The sequence below is a fragment of the Chrysemys picta genome, chromosome 10, assembly GCF_011386835.1.
Source record: "Chrysemys picta bellii isolate R12L10 chromosome 10, ASM1138683v2, whole genome shotgun sequence".
In the NCBI taxonomy this organism is placed as follows: domain Eukaryota; kingdom Metazoa; phylum Chordata; order Testudines; family Emydidae; genus Chrysemys; species Chrysemys picta.
Window position 1 is genome coordinate 45,336,735 of NC_088800.1, and position 20,503 is coordinate 45,357,237.

The following is a 20,503-nucleotide window of genomic DNA, read 5'->3' on the forward strand; positions in this document are numbered from 1 at the left end:
CAAAAGCTTTGCTAAAGTCAAGCTATATCACATCCACCGCTTTCCCCATATCCAGAGAGCCAGTTATCTCATCATAGAAGGCAACCAAGTTGGTCAGGCGGGACTTGCCCTTGGTGAATCCATGTTGACTGTTCCTGATCACCCTCTTCTCCTCCAAATGCTTCAAAATGGTTTCCTTGAGGACCTGCTCCATGATTTTTCCAGGAACTGAGGTGAGGCTGACCAATCTGTAGTTCTCTTGGTTCTCCTTCCCTTTTTTAAAAATGGGTACTATATTTGCCTTTTACCAATCGTCCGGGACCTCCCCCGATTGCCACGAGTTTTCAAAGATAATGGCCAATGGCTCTGCAATCACATCAGCCGATTCCCTCAGCACCCTCAGATGCATTAGATCTGTACCCATGGATTGCAGTGCACTTTGCAGACATACGGTATACAGGAAATGTTTCAGCCATCTCTGCAGTGAAATATAACAGTATCTATCAGTACTACACAAAAGTTCAAGACATGGAAGCAAGAAGAACGCTGTATCCGGTTGAAACTGCAAGGAGGATTTTGGTAGTTTTGAATATAATTCCTCGAACAGAAATTTGTCCAGGGCTATCTGAAGCTTGGCACTTTGCAGCTGTATAGAGTTCTGTGCTAGGGCTAGAATACCACCCAGCAGATCACCAGCCACAGTTCCAAAACAGATGCATGTATTTATTTCAATTTACACTGCAATTTAAAAAAAGTGTCCATCCCAGACTGTGGGAATCCTTGAAGGTCTCTTTAAAAAGTATTACACTTGAATAAACTAGCACCAGAGGTCAATAACAAAGCATGATACCACTACAGATGTTCCTTGGATGTCTGCCATTTAATGGTATGCCCAAATCTGCTTGTTTTGTGAGATTATTGTTGCGGTTTGTATTACATTAGTGCTTACAACCACCAACAGAAATTGGGGCCTGATTGTGCCAGGCACTGGACAAACAGTGAAATGAAAAGTGAAAGACCGCATCTGCCCAGAAGAGCTTACAGTCTAAGGGCACGTCTTCACTACCCGCTGGATCGGCGGGTAGCAATCGATCTATTGGGGATCGACTTATTGCGTCTAGTGAAGACGTGATAAAATCAATCCCTGATCGCTCTGCCGTCGACTCCGGAAATCCACCGTGGCAAGAGGTGTAAGCGGAGTCGACGGCGGAGCAGCAGCGGTCGACTCGCCGCCATCCTCACAGCCAGGTAAGTCGACCTAAAATACGCAACTTTAGCTACGCTATTCACGTAGCTGAAGTTGCGTATCTTAGGTCGACCTCTCTCCCCCGTAGTGTAGACCTAGCCTAAATAGACAAGAAACATAAAGTGTTAGATCAGAAGCAGACACAGAGAGGTAAAGTGACTTGCCCAAGATCCTTCAGCAGGTAAGTAGCAGAAGCCTAATGAGATCACAGCCGGAAGTAGTGTTGCTGCAGTCTGACTCCTCAACTCTGTAACTTTCCTGTAAATGGCTCCACATACAGTAAAAGTAAATGTTTTTTCCCGTATGTACTGTATTTTTATTTGTAACTTCCCTGTAAAGAACTATTTACATTTGAATATAGTGTATTGGATGTCAGAATCAAATTTTTGCTTTCTACCGTTATGAAAAATTGAAGTTAAACTACCACATATTGCTAAAGACTCCACTTTTCTTCAGAGATTTCAGTCCTGCATAAGAATACAATTTTAAGAATATTTACATTCCCAGGGCAGTCTATACAGGATGTATTTTGTGTTGCCTTCGTATATGATGGCATTGGCTTAGTTTTTATTATTATTATTATTATTATTATTTACATGTTCTTGGGGACAGGATATTAGAAAACTGATTTTCAAACATTGCAGTATGTTGTTTACTTCATTTTTGAATATGCAGTTATGGTTGTGTTTTGCTTGAGACGCAAAGCCCATTTCTGAGCATTAGGTTTTCAGGTCTCTGGGGGAAGAAGGTATGACTGTGTGTTTTTTCCTTCTTTTTAGTAGTCTGTGTCTGTTATGATGAGAAACATATTCAGTGCCTTTTTCTTTTTACGTCCTTCTGTTGGATGCTGGTATCTTCTCTGAAATGCAGCATTTCTGATTAGGATTATAGGAGAGGCTGCCTTCCTCTCTGGACTCACTGCTGTGTGATGCGTCAGTAAGGTCTGTCACACCTTTTTTAATGACTGTTTTATATGACTGGATAAAATCAAATTCCTTCCTTTAAAGCAAAACATTTCACAATGCCGTGACTTTGGGAGGAGTGTTCTTTATTATCCTGGATTTTATGACTTCCTTTAAAAGTTTACAATGAAATATTTTTTAAAATGTACTCATTGCCAAAACTGCACACATCTGAATGTATGTATGTTCACAGAATACACACAGTGTCCATATATTGTCTTCATTGTCTTAAGAGTTTATTATAGTGATTTGATTTAGTCTTCTTTGAAACAGGACTAAGTCAGAGCGCATTAGTGGACTGTTAATGCACATCAGCAGGGGACACATTGTTAGACCGTGGCAGGCTAGCACAGGCTAGATTTACACCATAGCTTGCTGCGTACTAAATGTCCATGTAGACAAGCCCTAAGAAAGGTGTAATTCAGGTGTGTTTGTACTGAATATCTGTTACAAACTGAGGAAGTAATTCAGTCATTGTACCTGATCTGCTGCGACTGTCAGCAAAAGTGTCAATTTTATCGATATGGACACTTGTCCAGTAAGAACTGGACTTGTATCACCAACTAATATATTATTTAGTTATATGGTGGTAGTACCTAGTGCACTGTTAGGAATAACAAAAGATAAGCCCTGCACAGAAAAATTTAGTCCAAGCATAAGAAAAAGAGACTAGGTAGATACAGGAAACAGATGGGGGGCTGCCCTTTAAAAGATAAGTTGTGGTAAATACGTAATGGTGCAATTATTTCATGACAATAACACTGCCACCAGGTGATGCTATATTGCTTAATTCTGCAAAGGCAAATGTCAAAGAATCTGATTAGCTGATGAATGTAGCTTGTGACTAATGCTCTTTAAAGTTTCACAGCCTCCTAACCAAGACCAAAGATAAGTATTCTGTCACTAAATGTAGGAGGGGGAGAGAGGGTACTTTCTGTGATGTTCAAAGCTGGGCAAACAGTGCTTTTGATGGAACTGAGATATGTTTCAAATTCATACTCTGGCCTAGCATTAAGTAATTCTTTGACTGTCAATCTACACAGAAAAGACTGCTATTTTAACAAGTAAATAACCTTGCCAGCATAACTAAATTCAACATTGGCAATTTGGTTCTTATGAGACATTTATTTTTTACTTTTACAATTAAAGAGGATAAAGCTATCAAACATTTTGAATAACTTAGTTCATGATTTTTGGTGAAATGGTAATTTGCTGTTTTTAAAAAAAAGTTTTTGTAAGCCAAGCCAGAGGTTTCATTGTTCTCAAGCAGCTATAACGTTGATCACTGTGTTTATAATCTTAAAATGGGTTTCCTTTATGTTTGCAGCATTATATACAGTCTTTTTATATCCAAGGCTCTGAGTGCTCACAAATGTTAAGTAATTCTCAACAATGTCTTTACTAGGTAGATTGTAGCTGTAGTATCCTCATTTTGCAGATCCGTAAAACTGAGGCACAGAGAGTTCAACTTGTCCACGGTTGTTCACACACTAAGTGGCAATGCTGTCAGCAGAATGCAAGATTCCTGACTAGTTAGGTGTACTGGTCACTAGACAAACATTTTTACTATATACATTCCCAGGGCAGTCTATATACATCTCTCTCTTTATGTCTGATGCATAATAAAACCTGCTGTTTTACATAAACCACTACTTTGGTGTAGTTTAAAATGACCATGGTCGTCATTCTTGTGATAACCATTTTATTTTTTTAATTTTCATTTGGTATAGTCAGTGTTAGGCTGTTGGCATTGGAATGCTATTGCCTAAAGCAAGAGGAAAGCCTGTGACTATGCCATTGTGTGCAGTTGGAGAGAAAGAGAGAGGAAAAGGGAAATCTAAACTGGAGGGGCTAGACAGCATGGAAAATATTCATAATAATTAGCTAAACAGTAAAACATTTCATTTTAGTAGCCCTTTGGGAGTGATGTTTTTGATAAAAAGAAGTTTTTTTAAATGATCACATTAGCATCCTGAAGTGCTTATCATAGGATAACATCACTTAAATATATTTGAATTAGTTCTGTCTCCCCCAGCAAATTATATTAATAATGATGAGATTCTCTTTGCTGTGTCATTGAAGAATTGTACCATCTTAATCCATCAAAATGTAGTAGTCATCCTCACTTTTTTACTGGATGGAAAACCACCAAGGGAATGTTTTATACTGTGCTTTCACCACTGGAGACCTGGGTTCAGATCTGTATTAATAAAAATAAAAATGATTTTGGTTTCAGTCTAGACCCCTGTGGATATTTGTGCACATTACAAAGCATTTTGTTACAATTGTCACAATAGGTAGTCACTATTCAAGAAAAGCCCTTGGACTAGAATATTTGCCAAGGAATGTTATGACAGAACAGACTTGAGCAATTAAGCAAGCCAGATCATGCTCCAGTGTTCATTCTGCACGTTGCCACAGCTGGACTAACTGGGAACCTTATGGTGTTCAGATCTGTCAGGTGCGTGATAAGGAATCTTCTCTTTAGCTGAGTCAGTAGGATTTGTGTTAAGCTTGTCTTAGCTGGAATTCACTCTTTGCATATCGTAAACATGGGATATTTCAGGCCATGGCCTAGGCAAATTGGCAGAGCTATGTGTGGGAAATCTACAGCACATACATTATAATGTCTGGCAGAACATTTATGTCTCTTGGGATGATAAACTTAGCTTGAGCATTGTGCTCACAAATCTGTTTGTAATGGCATTTGAGGCATTTTGAAAGAGAGTGGGGGGCTGAAGGGAAGAAGGAAATAACCTAGTCTTCTAAATGGATACCATAGCTATCAACAATACCAATTTGTTACCAACTTGATATTTAATTGCTGCTTCCCATGGGTGAGTTTGCTTGCCTATTCCTTGCTTACCTTACATGTACAATTTACACGTCCTTCATGCATTTATTTGGTTCATGGTTTATTTTTCATACCCCGCTGGTTTTTGTTGTGTTGGCGTGATCTACCTACAATGCAGTTAGGAGAAGTATTTCCAGTCTTTGGTCTTACACAAGGACACAACTGAGTTTTTGTTAATCTGGGAAACTTTGGCAGCTCTCCCAGATGCTTTGGCTTGATGCCTACAGGTTCCTCAAATACAGTATACAGATTACTTCAAGCAAATGATGGGAGTGTTTCATTATATATAGAGATGAATATATTAATAAGTGGACCGTGTTTTAAATTAAACATGAATTTAAAAAAATTCATTAGAGCTATTTTTTATGGGCAGATTTCATCAGGTACTTTGGGTTCAGTTCAGTTATTTAAAAACCTTTATATAACTTTTTTAATTAACATGGTGATTTGCAAAGATAGATAAGACAAGTTCCCTGCCCCAAAGAGCTTATAATTTAAATAAATCACCTGACACTATTACCAAGACATCAATCTAATGTAATCTGAAGATGCATATTTTGAAATTAGAATGTCAAGAAGTGTTGGATTTTAGGAGGAGAACTGCTATTGTGGAAAAAGATTTGCTACTTAGTTTAATTTTTTTTCTTTTTAAATTCATAACAGATATTTGTTTCCCTCATTCTTCCTAGAATTAGGCTGAGCAACTAAAAGGGTGGCTATGATTAACTTTCTTTGAGTGTTAAGCCAATGAAATTGATGCTATGTGGAATTATGTGAGTAAAATTTTCAAAAGTGCCTAACTGAGTTAAAAAGAACAGGAGTACTTGTGGCACCTTAGAGACTAACAAATTTATTAGAGCATAAGCTTTCGTGGACTACAGCCCACTTCTTCAGATGCATATAGAATGGAACATATATTGAGGAGATATATATACACACATACAGAGAGCATGAACAGGTGGGAGTTGTCTTACCAACTCTGAGAGGCCAATTAAGTAAGAGAAAAAATCTTTTGAAGTGATAATCAAGGTAGCTCAGTACAGACAGTTTGATAAGAAGCAAGTGTGAGAATACTTACAAGGGGAGATAGATTCAATGTTTGTAATGGCTCAGCCATTCCCAGTCATTATTTAATCCTGAGTTGATTGTGTCTAGTTTGCATATCAATTCCAGCTCAGCAGTCTCTCGTTGGAGTCTGTTTTTGAAGTTTTTCTGTTTTAAGATAGCCACCCGCAGATCTGTCATAGAATGAACAGACAGGTTAAAGTGTTCTCCCACTGGTTTTTGAGTATTATGATTCCTGATGTCAGATTTGTGTCCATTAATTCTTTTGCGTAGAGACTGTCCGGTTTGGCCAATGTACATGGCAGAGGGGCATTGCTGGCACATGATGGCATATATCACATTGGTAGATGTGCAGGTGAATGAGCCCCTGATGGTATGGCTGATGTGATTAGGCCCTCTGATGATGTCACTTGAATAGATATGTGGACAGAGTTGACATCGGGCTTTGTTACAAGGATAGGTTCCTGGGTCAGTGGTTTTGTTCAGTGATGTGTGATTACTGGTGAGTATTTGCTTTAGGTTGGGGGGTTGTCTGTAAGCGAGGACAGGTCTGTCTCCCAAGATCTGTGAGAGTAAAGGATTATCTTTCAGGATAGGTTGTAGATCTCTGATGATGCGCTGGAGAGGTTTTAGTTGGGGGCTGAAGGTGACAGCTAGTGGTGTTCTGTTATTTTCTTTGTTGGCCCTGTCTTGTAGGAGGCGACTTCTGGGTACTCGTCTGGCTCTGTCAATCTGTTTTTTCACTTCAGCAGGTGGGTATTGTAGTTTTAAGAATGCTTGATAGAGATCTTGTAGGTGCTTGTCTCTATCTGAGGGATTAGAGCAAATGCGGTTATATCTTAGAGCTTGGCTGTAGACAATGGACCGTGTGGTGTGTCCTGGATAGAAGCTGGAGGCATGTAGGTAAGTGTAGCGGTCAGTAGGTTTCCGGTATAGGGTGGTATTTATGTGACCATCGCTTATTAGCACAGTAGTGTCCAGGAAATGGACCGCTTGTGTGGATTGATCTAGGCTGAGGTTGATGGTGGGATGGAAATTATTGAAATCATGGTGGAATTCCTCAAGGGCTTCTTTTCCATGGGTCCAGATGATGAAGATGTCATCAATGTAGCGCAAGTAGAGTAGGGGTGTTAGGGGATGAGAGTTAGGGGCCTAAGTCCCCCTGGAATGGAATTTAGGTTCCAAACACAGTTAAGTGCTTATGAAAATGCTACCCTGTAGCAGTGGAGCAGTCATCTTTCAGGGATGGACCAGAAGTTACCACTTCAGAAGACGAATGGCTGCCTGACATGGCTTCTATGCAGTACAGTGCAATTTGATATTTGTATAGCACTCTTCACACAAACTGAATCCCAAAGTACTTAATGGAATTAAATAATGAAGTAACAGAGATAAGAATAGAAGGAAAGGAAATAAAATCTGCAGGGGAAAAATAGGTTTTCAACTGGAATTAAAAACGAGAGTCTTCAGCTATGCTGGGAGATTATTCATGATTACAGGAGCTATATAGAAGGCTACCACATTTTTATCCACAATAGCAAGATTGTGTTGAGGGAACATAAAGGGTGTCAGTGATTAGGGACACAGTCCAGTGAGACAGGTGCTTAAATATGAGCTTCAGAGGAGCTCCACTGACTTAAATGGGACTATGAATATGCTTAAGGTTAAGCATGCACTTAAGCACTTTGATGAATGCTATTCTCCTGCTTTGCCCCTTTATCCTTTGATACCTCCCATACACTTAGGAGTACTAGGTGAAGCAGTGTAAGGCCACATACAGCCACATCTCTCCTGGGTTGCTGCAGCTCTTATTTGGCCCAAGAACAAGGACCAGATGTCTGTAAGAAATCCATAAAGAAATAAGGGGGAAAAAACTTGGATTGGATTCTGAAATGGATGAGAACCTAGTGGAGTTGTTTGAAGTTGGGAATGCTGACTGCACTACATAGTTTGTCTGAGAAGAGTCAATGGCATTCTGTACATGCTGGTATTTGGCGGGATTATTAGTCTGTTGTATCTCAGTTTCTCAGCAAAAACACACCTATCCCAGGTTCTGGGGGCTTTAGACAATCTCTGAAAATTACTCTTCTTAAAGTAAATAGACTCTGATCACAGTATCCCAGCAATAATATCCGTGTCACTGGAATTTAGTGGTCATGATGGCTTCACCTACACTTTTCCCAAACGTTGCCAATGTAAACAAGGTCAGACAGGAGCTTTTAAAGGGGGGGGGGGCAGATTTCAGAAGATGTGGACTATGTGGCAGTTATAGTGGTGATATAGTGGTAGTTATGGTGGTAGATTGGCGTATGTGATATGTGGGGCGGAGTTAAGGCCCAGTCAGTCGAGGGAATGCAAGGTCTCAATCAAAGGAGAAGAGAGAAGAGAGATGGAGACTTATTTGCTGTGGTCCTTTAACCAATAAAAGTATAGGTCTCTGAAGCATCGTGTGCGTGATTGTTTCATATTAAGTAGTTCTCATCATATTCTGTAGGTCTGATAAAAGCAAATATTCTAGGCTATCAGCCAATGAATATCACTTCTAGCACTATAAAAACATGACGAGTTGTTCTTGGTTTTGTTTTGTTTTTTTAAGGACTGAACCTGCAATATGAAAGTGATACGAAGCATAAACTAAACCAGGGGTCGGCACCCTTTCAGAAGTGGTGTGCCAACTCTTCATTTATTCACTCTAATTTAAGGTTTTGCGTGCCAGTAATACATTTTAACGTTTTTAGAAGGGCTCTTTTTATAAGTCTATAATATAGAACTAAACTATTGTTGTATGTAAAGTAAATAAGGGTTTTTAAATGTTTAAGAAGCTTCATTTAAAATTAAATTAAAATGCAGAGCTCCCCAAACCGGTGGCCAGGACCGGGGCAGTGTGAGTGCCACTGAAAATCAGCTCGCGTGCCGCCTTTGGCACACGTGCCATAGGTTGCCTACCCCTGAACTAAACTATAAGCATTGTTGTAAGTGTATTGTATATATTGCTTTAGCCATTGGTGTCAGTTGTTTGAGAAATGGAAACTATGAGAACAGAGAATTCTGCTTGGTCAAGACTGAGAGGATATTTTGTTGACAGTTTTCATATTTGGAATTTAAAATGAAGGTTCTTTTAGTAACACTGTCAATAGCCCTGTCTTTCAGTGTCTGCGCTGATTTGCTGTCTTGTTTGTCGTTCATGCAACTGTAACATTATTTTATTCTGTGGATGTGTCTGTGTCCTTGCCACTCATGACAGAGGTGCTTATCATCCACCAATACTGCAGTTGTCCCTCTATGCCTCTAGTGCACAACAATCAGTCACTTCCTCCTTCTTCCTATTGATATCATAACTGCATAAAAGAAATTTAATAGCATATGTGTACCATCGGCAAAAGAGTGAGGCAAACTCCAAATTTTAATAATTCACACCAGAGACTCTACTAAAGTGTCTAAAGTTAAATGTAAAGCCTGAAATGTGATGCAAGCTACATAGCATGCATCAAAGATGTTTTTAGCTTATTGTAAATACCAATTTAATCCTGATTTCCAAGAAGGTCAAAAACAGTTCCATTATCTAAGCAATCACAATGATTGTCAGACTGTTCAACTAGTGCTCATTCAGATTTCACATCAGTAATATTTAGGACATGATGATTAGGCTTACATATGGTTAATGTAAAACAAAGTACAAAATAATTTTCAGAAAAACTATAAAGGAACAATAATACCTTGCTATTATTTTAGTATTATGACACAGCTTAGAAAGTGGACAGTTAATGATTTGGACTTTTTGACTTTAGACACCTGAGTTTAGGGTCCACATCCTAAAATGTCAAGTTGCTGCTCCATATCATGGAGGCACTATGACTTCTCAACAAAATGTTTGTAAGAATGTTAAAAACATGTATTATTCCCTAACCACATTTTTGGAAATGGCTGAACCGTTTTAGATGACATTTCCAAAAACAAGTCAACCTGAATGGTTTAAGTTTTTAATAAAGTTGTAAGCAACTGAAAAAAAAATCTTGTAATGGAAAATGTCAGGTGACTTTAGCAATCAGAGTTGTTGCATGCACAGTCTATAGTACTGCATGTAACTGGGCTTCTCCTTCACGGAATATTAGCACTAGATTTAGTGGAGGCTTGCATGGATTCCCTTAATGGGATTTAGCATAAAACTATTTACATACAGTAGCTGCTGCTATTAACATGCATCAGATTACAGTTTACCACTTTTTAATATATTAATCCAAGGGATTTGTCTCAGCATTGCTATAGAGGTGTCATATCTGATGACATACAAGACATTCGACAACAAAGTTTACATAGCATTCTTCATCTCATGAAGCAATATTAGGTGTGGTTCTGTTAATACCCTTTAAAATTGTAATTAAAAATCAATAAACTAGTTATTGGAGAGAAATACCTGATTTGGGTGGAAGATAGGAGCACCTGTCTAAATTTCATAGGAAGAATATCACTGCGTCAGATGTAGTGACTGTATTACACCCCAAACTCCTTCAGATGCCAGTTACATGGTACTATGCAGCAGGTAGGTGACACTATAGTTTGATACGTGACTGGAACTCTGCTAACCTACTTCATAATTTGCCCATCAGAACTGGATAACCTTGCAGTGCCTCTTCAATGAGATTTGTATAATCCAAAGAATACCTTTTATAACTGAGTCTAGTACAAATTAATACCACATTTTAACAAAGTAAAATAGAAAATCAGGTTTGACTGTACTATTGAATAGCAAATGAAAGTTGATTTTTTTTTATTTCTTACAAAAAATGAAAAATATTGTTGGGCACTGACGTGTCCTCTTATGAGGTGATATTTTTCCTCAATTCTCACCCTTCCCCTTCCCTTGCCACTTCCATTACAATGGAGATTTGGTCTGCTTGCTCTACAATGATGTGTCCTTTAATATTTCCCATTAGTTTTCAGTAGTTACCTTTTGCCTGCATGTCAACCTTCAGTTTAATGGCCTTTTGTGTGTGTGTTCATTTTGTTTTGTTTCCCATCGTGGTTTTGTTTATTTCTTTTGTTTTTTTTCTGTTTTCTTTTTTTAAACCGTCGTGATGTTTGCCCTTCATATTCCCCAATGTTTGCACATGACAAGATGTTGCCATCCCAACATTACCTCCCACTTCACTGACCAGTGCCACTACTGACCATCTAGCACCAGCTACAACTGGACCATTGCCTTCGGCTCCTCGGGATGTCGTGGCCTCTCTCGTCTCTACTCGCTTCATCAAACTCACGTGGCGGACACCAGCATCAGATCCTCATGGAGACAACCTCACCTATACGGTATTCTACACCAAGGAAGGTATAAACAGGTAAAGACCTCTGCTTGTGAATTGGATTGAATTCAGTTTTCTGCATCCTTTCACATCTCAAATACTGTCCCCTCACACTAGTTTCTAAGGGCAAACAATATATGTATAATGGTTCCATACAGTGTCCAAAAGCTGAAGGGCTAGAGGGGTTGCCAAAGTTTTACTGGGAACAATTAGAATTAGCAGTCTTTGATATTTGTTCCAGGGCTAAATGTTCAAGGGACAAATGAAATATACTTGAAAAACAAACATTGGTAGTTTTCAAACTGAAGCGTGTTCGTGAAGTGGGCACCAGCCTGGTTATGAATCATTGCAAAGGGTCGGTTGCATACTTTGAGCAGACTGCTTAATAGCTAAAAGTGCTTGTGGACTTTATCGCCCCCTATGGGATGCTGATAGTGTGGTAATCTCTTGCACCACGTTAGCCCTTAAACAGTCAATAGATACCACACCACAATATCTGAAATGCAGAAATTATCATGTTCTAAAACCAAGGACATACTGTCAGATTCCAGATACTACAGTGTGGTAACTGTTGGTGACTGTTGACTTCTTTACGTACAACAATTGCCATTAAAATTAAAAATTACCATGTAGGTAGGGGTTGATTAGCTGCTAATACCCCCTATAGTTCACTTAGTTTGGCCCACACAAATTCTGCTGTGGCCCTAATTCAGCAAAGTTTTTTTAGCATTTGTTTAACTTTAGGCATGTGAGTCATGACACTGACTTCAGTAGGATTTCTTGTGTTTAAAGTTAGGCACTTGCTTAAGAATCCTGCTGGATCAGTGCCTAAGGGTACGTCCACACTGCAATACAAAACCTGTGGCTGGCCCATGTCAGCTGACTCAGGCAGTGGGGTTATAACATTGCAGTGTAGATGTTTGTGCTTGTGCTGGAGCCTGGGCTTTGAGGCCCCGCAAATGGGGAGGGTCTCAGATCCCAGGCTCCAGCCCAAGCCTTTATCTACATTGCAATGTTATAGCCCCACAAGTTGGGTCCCATGAGCCTGAGTCAGCTGACAGGCCAGCCCTGGGTGTTTTATTGCAGTGTAAACATACCTCATGTGAGGTAGACACAGCCCCAGTCAGCATTCCTGCAGATTCTGCTGCTAATCTCTTTGTATACGTGTATTTTTCTGCAAAATAAAGATAATAATGTTTACCTACTTTAGAAGGGTGTTATGTAATTTAACATTTGTAAAGTGTTGAGATCCTGAGATGAAAGCTGGACCTGGAGATCTGCGTACCTATGGCTAGAAAATTTTGTGTAACTTAAATAAGAAGCTAAAAGAAAATGTAATGAACTAGATTAAAAGTAAGATATGACAATCATCTTCTCTAAATGCTATGCCTTCTCATTAAAAACGAGAGTGGTTGCTATCTGCCTTATAATATTCAAATTAGGCATGACCTGACAAGTTGCCAGTGTTTATCCAGGTTAGGCTGAATTTTGATTCTATTGAACTTAATTAAGCAAATAATTCATGGAGTCATAGAATCATAGATTATTAGGGTTGGAAGAGACCTCAGGAGGTCATCTAGTCCAATCCACTGCTCAACGCAGGACCAACACCAATTAAATCATCCCAGCCAAGGCTTTGTCAAGCCGGGCCTTAAAAACCTCTAAGGATGGAGATTCCACCACCTCCTTAGGTAACCCATTCCAGTGCTTCACCACCGTCCTAGTGAAATAGTGTTTCCTAATATCCAACCTAGACCTCCCTCACTGCAACTTGAGACGATCGCTTCTTGTTCTGTCATCTGCCATCACTGAGAACAGCCTAGCTCCATCCTCTTTGGAACCCTGCCTCACTGTTCTCTTCTGCAGACTAAATAAGCCCAGTTCCCTCAGACCTCCCCTCCTAAGTCATGTGCCCCAACCCCATAATAACATTTCCATTGCCTTCCACTCGACTCTCTCCAATATGTCCACATCCCTTCAGTAGTGGGGGGACCAAAACTGGACGCAACACTCCAGGTGCGGGCTCACCAGTGTTGAATAGAGGGGAATAACCACTTCCGTCGATCTGCTGGCAATGCTCCTACTAATACGGCCCAATGAGGACTAATACAGCCTAATGAGGACTAATACAGTGTGTCCTCATTGCCTTCTTGGCAATGAGGACACACTGCTGACTCATATCCAGCTTCTCATCCACTGTAATCCCTAGGTCCTTTTCTGCAGAATTGCTGCTTATCCAGTCGGTCCCCAACCTGTAGTGATGCATGGGATTCTTCCTTCCTAAGTACAGGACTCTGCACTTATCCTTGTTGAACCTCATCAGATTTCTTTTGGACCAATCCTCCAATTTGTCTAGGTTACTCTAGACCCTATCGCTACCCTCCAACATATCTACCTCTCTCCCCAGCTTAGTATCATCTGTGAACTTGCTGAGAGTTCAATTAATCCCATCATCCAGATCATTAATAAAGATGTTGAACAAAACCGGCCCCAGGACTGACCCTTGGGGCACTCCGCTTGATACTGGCTGCCAACTAGACATTGAGCTGTTGTTCACTACATGTTGAGCTTTCTGTCCACCTTATAGTCCATTCATCCAATCCATACTTTTTTAACTTGCTGGCAAGAATACTGGGGAAGACCGTGTCAAAAGCTTTGCTAAAGTCAAGATATATCACATCCACCACTTTCCCCATATCCACAGAGCCAGTTATCTCATCATAAAAGGCAATCAAGTTGGTCAGGCATGACTTGCCCTTGGTGAATCCATGTTGACTGTCCTGATCACCTTCCTCTTCTCCAAGTGCTTCAAAATGGATTCCTTGAGGACCTGCTCCATGATTTTGCCGGGGACTGAAGTGAGGCTGACTGGTCTGTAGTTCCCCGGGGTTCTCTTTCTTCCCTTTTTAAAATATGAGCACTATATTTGTCTTTTTCCAATTGTCTGGGACCTCCCCCGATCACCACGAATTTTCAAAGATAATGGCCAATGGCTCTGAAGTCATATCAGCCAACTCCCTCAGCACCCTTGGATGCATCAGATCTGGACCCAGATTGTTTATTAGGGGATTATATTCGTTAAAAATGAAACTAATCTTCAATTCAGAGCCTGAAGCTAGTCCTCCAGTCAATGCTTGACTCTTGTCATGCATACAGTCACTAACTTCACTTTACCTAAACCAATCTACTTGAAATTTCACAAACAAATCCTGTGATAGGATTCTAAAAGGTATTTGGGAGATATGGGGCAACAAATGGGATGCTCTCATATCTAATCAATTTTTTTTTAAACAACGAATAAGAACAGAAGTTCTCAAGCTGAGATGCATGGACTGCTGATGGTGTTCAGAAAGCAGATTGGTCACATAGTACTAGCTCCTCCATATTTCCACTTCCAATGTTGCAATGAAAGATAGCAAACATACACTAAGGCTGGGATGTTCAGAGAGACCTAGGGAATCACACACACCCCGCTTCCATTGAATTCCCCTTAATACCCTTTGAATTTCACAGCCTTAAGGTACTTTTCTTTTCTATGTAAGGTGGGTTATGAGACCATCTCTATTCTAAAATACAATACACACTAAAAAAAAATTAAAATTCTTAGCTAAAGCTAATTTCAGTTATTAGTTTGTTACTGAGTCCCTTGGTCATTTTTTTTGTGACTTGCAATTACATTTTCCTGTTTAAATGTTTTTTCTGTCCATTGTTGTGGGGAAAGATTCAAACGAACAAGGGAAACTGATTATGCACAAAATAAACTGAAAAATTGGGAGAATTATTTCTTGAAACTCTGTCACACTAATCTTAGATATTCTAACAATAGTAGTCTAAAAAAAAATTCAGACAGAAGAATGGTGAAGTTGACAATGGGTATTCCATTAAACTTTTTGATGCGGACTGACTTATTTGACTAGTTTTATGGGTTTGTTGCAGAATTGTTTGTTAATCCAATTTTTAAAATGTTAAGAGAATGTTACAATTACATAGTTAATTACTCAGAAATTATGAAATCCCAATGTTAAGGTTGCATGTGAAAAGGTAACTCTGTCCCCTCTTGCATATCTGTTATGAAACCGTCTTTAATCACATGATCACTTTCTATTTGTTGAATAAAACAATATCTTACATTTTTTCTTAAGTTTTAAGTGCACATGTATAATTTTTTAATACTTGTACTGTTTTCAAAATCATAATGAATCAATATATCTTTGCTTTATGATTTGACTTTTAAAGGTGTTGGAATGACTTCAGTGGAAATACACAGTGTAGTTGTAGCCGTGTCAGTCACAGGATATTAGAGAGACAAGGTGGGTGAGGTAATAGGTTTTATTGGACCACCTTTAGAGAAGGGTAACTAAAATAATTAGGGGTTTGGAATGGGTCCCATATGAGGAGAGATTAAAGAGGCTAGGACTTTTCACCTTGGAAAAGAGGAGACTAAGGGCGGATATGATAGAAGTATATAAAATCATGAGTGGTGTGGAAAAAGTGAATAAGGAAAAGTTATTTACTTGTTCCCATAATATAAGAACTAGGGGCCACCAAATGAAAGTAATGGGCAGCAAGTTTAAAACAAATAAAAGGAAGCTCTTCTTCACACAGCGCACAGTCAACCTGTGGAACTCCTTGCCTGAGGAGGTTGTGAAGGCTAGGACTATAACAGGGTTTAAAAGAAAACTAGATAAATTCATAGAGGTTAAGTCCATTAATGGCTATTAGCCAGGATGAGTAAGGAATGGTGTCCCTAGCCTCTGTTTGTCAGAGGGTGGAGATGGATGGCAGGAGAGAGATCACTTGATCATTACCTGTTAGGTTCACTCCCTCTGGGACACCTGGCATTGGTCACTGTCGGTAGACAGGACACTGGGCTGGATGAACCTTTGGACTGACCCAGTATGGCCATTCTTATGTTCTAACTTCTGATGGTGTAAGAGACAAGCTTTTGAGACAAACAGAGCTCTTCTGACCTAAATGAAGAGCTCTGTGTGGCTCAAAAGCTTGTCTCTCTCACCATAGAAGTTGGTCTAATAAAATATACTACCTCATCCACCTTGTCTTCAGTGGAAATAGTGCTGCAGCACTTCTGAAAACCAGGTCATGAGAGGTGTCTTTTCTACCAAGTATGTATATTAACAATTTAGAGACAAATTCTGATACCCTTGAGTAGTACCTTACTCTGCTATTAGTCCCATTCATTGTTACAGTATGTGATCCTGTAATTAAGGACTATGTCTTAGTGTGTATATAAAAAGGGACAATTGAATTTGCAACCTCAACATTGTCATTTCCTGACTTCTGTGTGACTAACAGTGAAAACGTAACATTCTTCTCACATAGCTATTTAAACAGAATTCCTACAGGAAAAAGAGGAAAAACTGGTAGGAAAAAAATTCCATAATGTGAAACTGTTTGTCTGGACACCACTGGAATACCCTGTCCTACATAAATGACAGACTATAATCGTGTGTGCAGCTTTTACTTTATACAAGATGAGCAGCAAATGAGATGGTTCCTGCAGAGTGCCCATCCACCAATGATTCACTTTCATTGAATTTCTCTGTACAGTGAAGTGAGCCACGCATAGATATGGCTTGGCCTACCTTAGCTGCTCACTTTATGAGCTTAATGATAAGACTGCAAAATATACTTTTAATGATCAGAGCATGATTTTTCATTGCAATGCTCAGGCACTCCTCATGAGCAGTAATACCATACCAAATGTCACCTTTCACTTACCAGCTGCTTCATCTGTAGAGCTGTTCAAAAAGAGGTTGCAAAAAAAAAAAGGGGGGGGAGCTTATATTTTCCACTTTCCTCATATTCCAAAGCAGCTGAATCAATTTTCATTTCATCAATTTCTCTCAGTCAGAGAATAAGTTTAAAAAGGAGAGCTGAAAGTTATAGAAAATAAACAACTGAAAACAAGGAGTTGCAATGCAACTACTTATGCAGACAGCTATTGTGTCTGCTTTCAGTACTCCTGATAATTACAAAGCAGTTTTTGATTATATAAATTCCACATGGTCCAAATGCTGACAGATGCAATGTTAGGGGGTAATAGATATGGGAAGCTGTCTTGAGGGGGAAGGCAGTAGAGTACCTTGTGTCACATTTTGTACTAATTTGTGAGTGATCAGAGAGAGCCAGATGGAGGCAGTGAGCAGTTGGGGCCTATCTAATGGTCTAGGAACTATTCCCCAGATAAATCCACTAAATATTTAAGTGCCTCCACCCCAGTGTACAATATTTCTCTTCTAATAGTAGGATCTGGAAGCAGAAAGAAGAAGCTATGTGGGCAAGAGGGGCTGTGTGGATTATCATAGTTGGACTTGAAACCACACACCCACGATTGTAGAAATCTATAGAAGCCATCTTTTCTGCTTCTGTATCACTGAACTGAAAACCAGAGATAACTTTGTCCTCAAACCATGACCATCATCTTCATCTCACATCAGTGACTTCAGTATAGAGAAGTGACCTGCTTTCATTGATGGAATTACATTTAAACTGAAGTGCATTGATGGATTTACATTTAAATTGTGGCACGTGACTTCATGTCGCTATAGTCGGGGCATTAAATGTACCCACGGAAGATAAAGTACTGCCTTCCTTAAAAATCACTAAGTCGTACCCGCCTTTTTGTCTCTTCACTAAGAATCATAGAATATCAGGGTTGGAAGGGACCTCAGGAGGTCATCTAGTCCAACCCCCTGCTCAAAGCAGGACCAATCCCCAACTAAATCATCCCAGCCAGGGCTTTGTCAAGCCTGACCCTAAAAACCTCTAAGGAAGGAGATTCCAAATGACCGAAATCAAGTTAGTTTCCCAAAGTTTACAAGGTTTCAAGTGCAGAGTGTTTTTTCATACTGTGAAACTTTGCATAAACACTGTGTCAGGGCTACAGACTGCTTAGGAGGTGGACCATAAATTAGGTAGCTAATGGTACAAGATAGTGGGGTAAATTGCATATACCAAATACATGGACAATACTAACTCCATCTACTCCAGGATTCAACTCTACCGATTCCAAACTCTGCAAATAGTCTTTTTCCCCCTAATATCTCCAGCAAAATGTCTCCATGTGGGTACAATGGATAAGTCTGCAGGGAATGGGGATGAGGCAGAGCTAGGGTGGTTTTGCTGTTTCAGTAATACTTTCCTAATGTTTGGATTCTGTCAAGTGTAACGTTAAATTTGAATTTCCAGGCTAGCATTTGTAGCTTTTTTTGAGAAAATGACAATATTCTCTTGAGGCCTTTTTTCTCCTAAATTAATTGATAGCTATTTGCAATCTTAAATCCATTTTACAAAGCTGTTTGTCTGAGAATTTAGATAGAGTGAGATAGGATAGCCTTAATGTTCTGTTGGGTAATATAGTTATTCATATCAGACATCTGTTATGTTACCTATTATGCGTACCTAAACACATTGGAGCTCGTAAAGGTATTCAGGACTCTCTAAGAAAGAGTATAAATGAGAGATTTATGTAGCACTTAGTCTTATCTCAACATATTTTTACCATACTGTTGTGATAGAGGGCACAGTCCCTGTTATTTCTGAAAATTATAATACTTTGACATATCCACCTAACAAATTTCTGGTTAATAAGTGTTCCATTTCCATTACAAGAATTTTATTTTCATAATTTTGCAAAATAACTTGAGTGTTACATTTTTAGGTAAAACTAGTGAGTACATTTACCTTTGGGTGATAAAATGTGATATATTTTGCATGTCAATGAGATATTCACAGCTGTTGAACAACATTGGTCCGATTACACTTGTTCTATGTATTTTAAATACCAATCATTATATACAATGTAGGCTATAAAGGGACCCCATCAATTTGCAAAATCGCATTGCCAACTGAAAATTTTGTACCTACTGTAACTGGAAAAATTATTTGGGAAAAACTATTTCTCTGTTTTTCCAGTTTTATAGCACTTTGGGATCAGTCAGTTTTACTGAATGGTCAGTCAGCTCCTCTCTTGCTGAAAAGACCTCTATAAACATCAAAAGAGGAGAAAAGTATTTTTTGAAGTTCAGAACATATTAATAGGATACTCTGTCAAAGTGAAATTTTAAAAAATAGTAGATTAAAAATTAAGTTGCATGTGTTCTTTTAAGGTTCCTTCTACACTACCAAAGAGACAGTGCTGGGAAACTATTTTTATAAACTGATTTTAAAAACTGGTTTTAGGAAGCATGGTTTTTCCTCAGTGGGGGCAGAGCATAATATTGTGGTAGTGTGGTAGCATAAATGGTTTTGAAAACAGTTTTGAAAACCAGTCTCCAGTTGGGCACAGAACTAGCTGAAACTTTTTTAAAATCTTTTTTTAAAACTGGTTTAATTGCACTGTCTTTCCATAATATAAACCAGACCTGAAGGCAGTGCGGAGAAAGAGGGGAAAATTGTATGAGAGAAACTTTGTTTCTCCCTCTTCAGCACAAATGAGTTAATTGCAGGTAATCATTCGTGTGAGAATTGTCTGCCCTCTGCTGCAGAGTTAAACAAAGTGCACTAATCAAGAGGGAAAGGATGATATTAACACAATGTTAACATTTTCCTTTTATTAACTCACTGGGGCAGTTGCTGATGTCTACTACTGTAATACTGATCTTATTTTAATTTGAAGAATTTGCCTTTTTCAAACAAAACAGAGTATTTAAATAATATTTTTAAAACACCCAGCTGGCCAAAGATTCACATGAAAAAAGTGAAATGTGTTTGAAAATAAAGGTGATAACTATCGGTGATTTTTAGGTTTTAACGATTCCTTTCAATTTTGAGCTGGATAAGACAGTCCTCAATACCATACTCCCACACTGAATGTATCTGTAGAGACATTTTCTGCTATTTTGTAGCTCTGATTGATGTTTGCTGAGTTTGTGGGCACTAGCCCCTCTGGTTGCCATAATATTCAGACATGCATAATCTGTTCTCCCAGCTAGAATACAACTCACTAAAGGTTAGCATTGTGACAAGATATTGAAGTTCAACCAGAGGTGGCTCAGATTACTTGCCTTTTTATATCATTTAGAGCAGTGGTTCTCAAACTTCTGTACTGGTGACCCCTTTCACATAGCAAGCCTCT

At 39.0% G+C, this 20,503-nt stretch overlaps 1 protein-coding gene across 14 annotated transcripts in view; it reads left to right on the plus strand.

Moving 5' to 3' along the window:
• The window catches only part of NEO1 (neogenin 1), a 564,730-nt gene that overhangs the window by 418,545 nt on the left and 125,682 nt on the right, over window positions 1-20,503 (plus strand). For 10 of the 14 annotated variants that reach the window (XM_065558583.1, XM_065558591.1, XM_065558584.1 and 7 more), the window contains one exon: window positions 11,223-11,442. In XM_065558583.1, the coding sequence (XP_065414655.1) occupies window positions 11,223-11,442 (220 nt within the window). The remainder of the gene's footprint in view (window positions 1-11,222; window positions 11,443-20,503) is intronic. The other 4 variants (XM_065558586.1, XM_065558593.1, XM_065558588.1 and 1 more) reach the window with 1 other exon arrangement.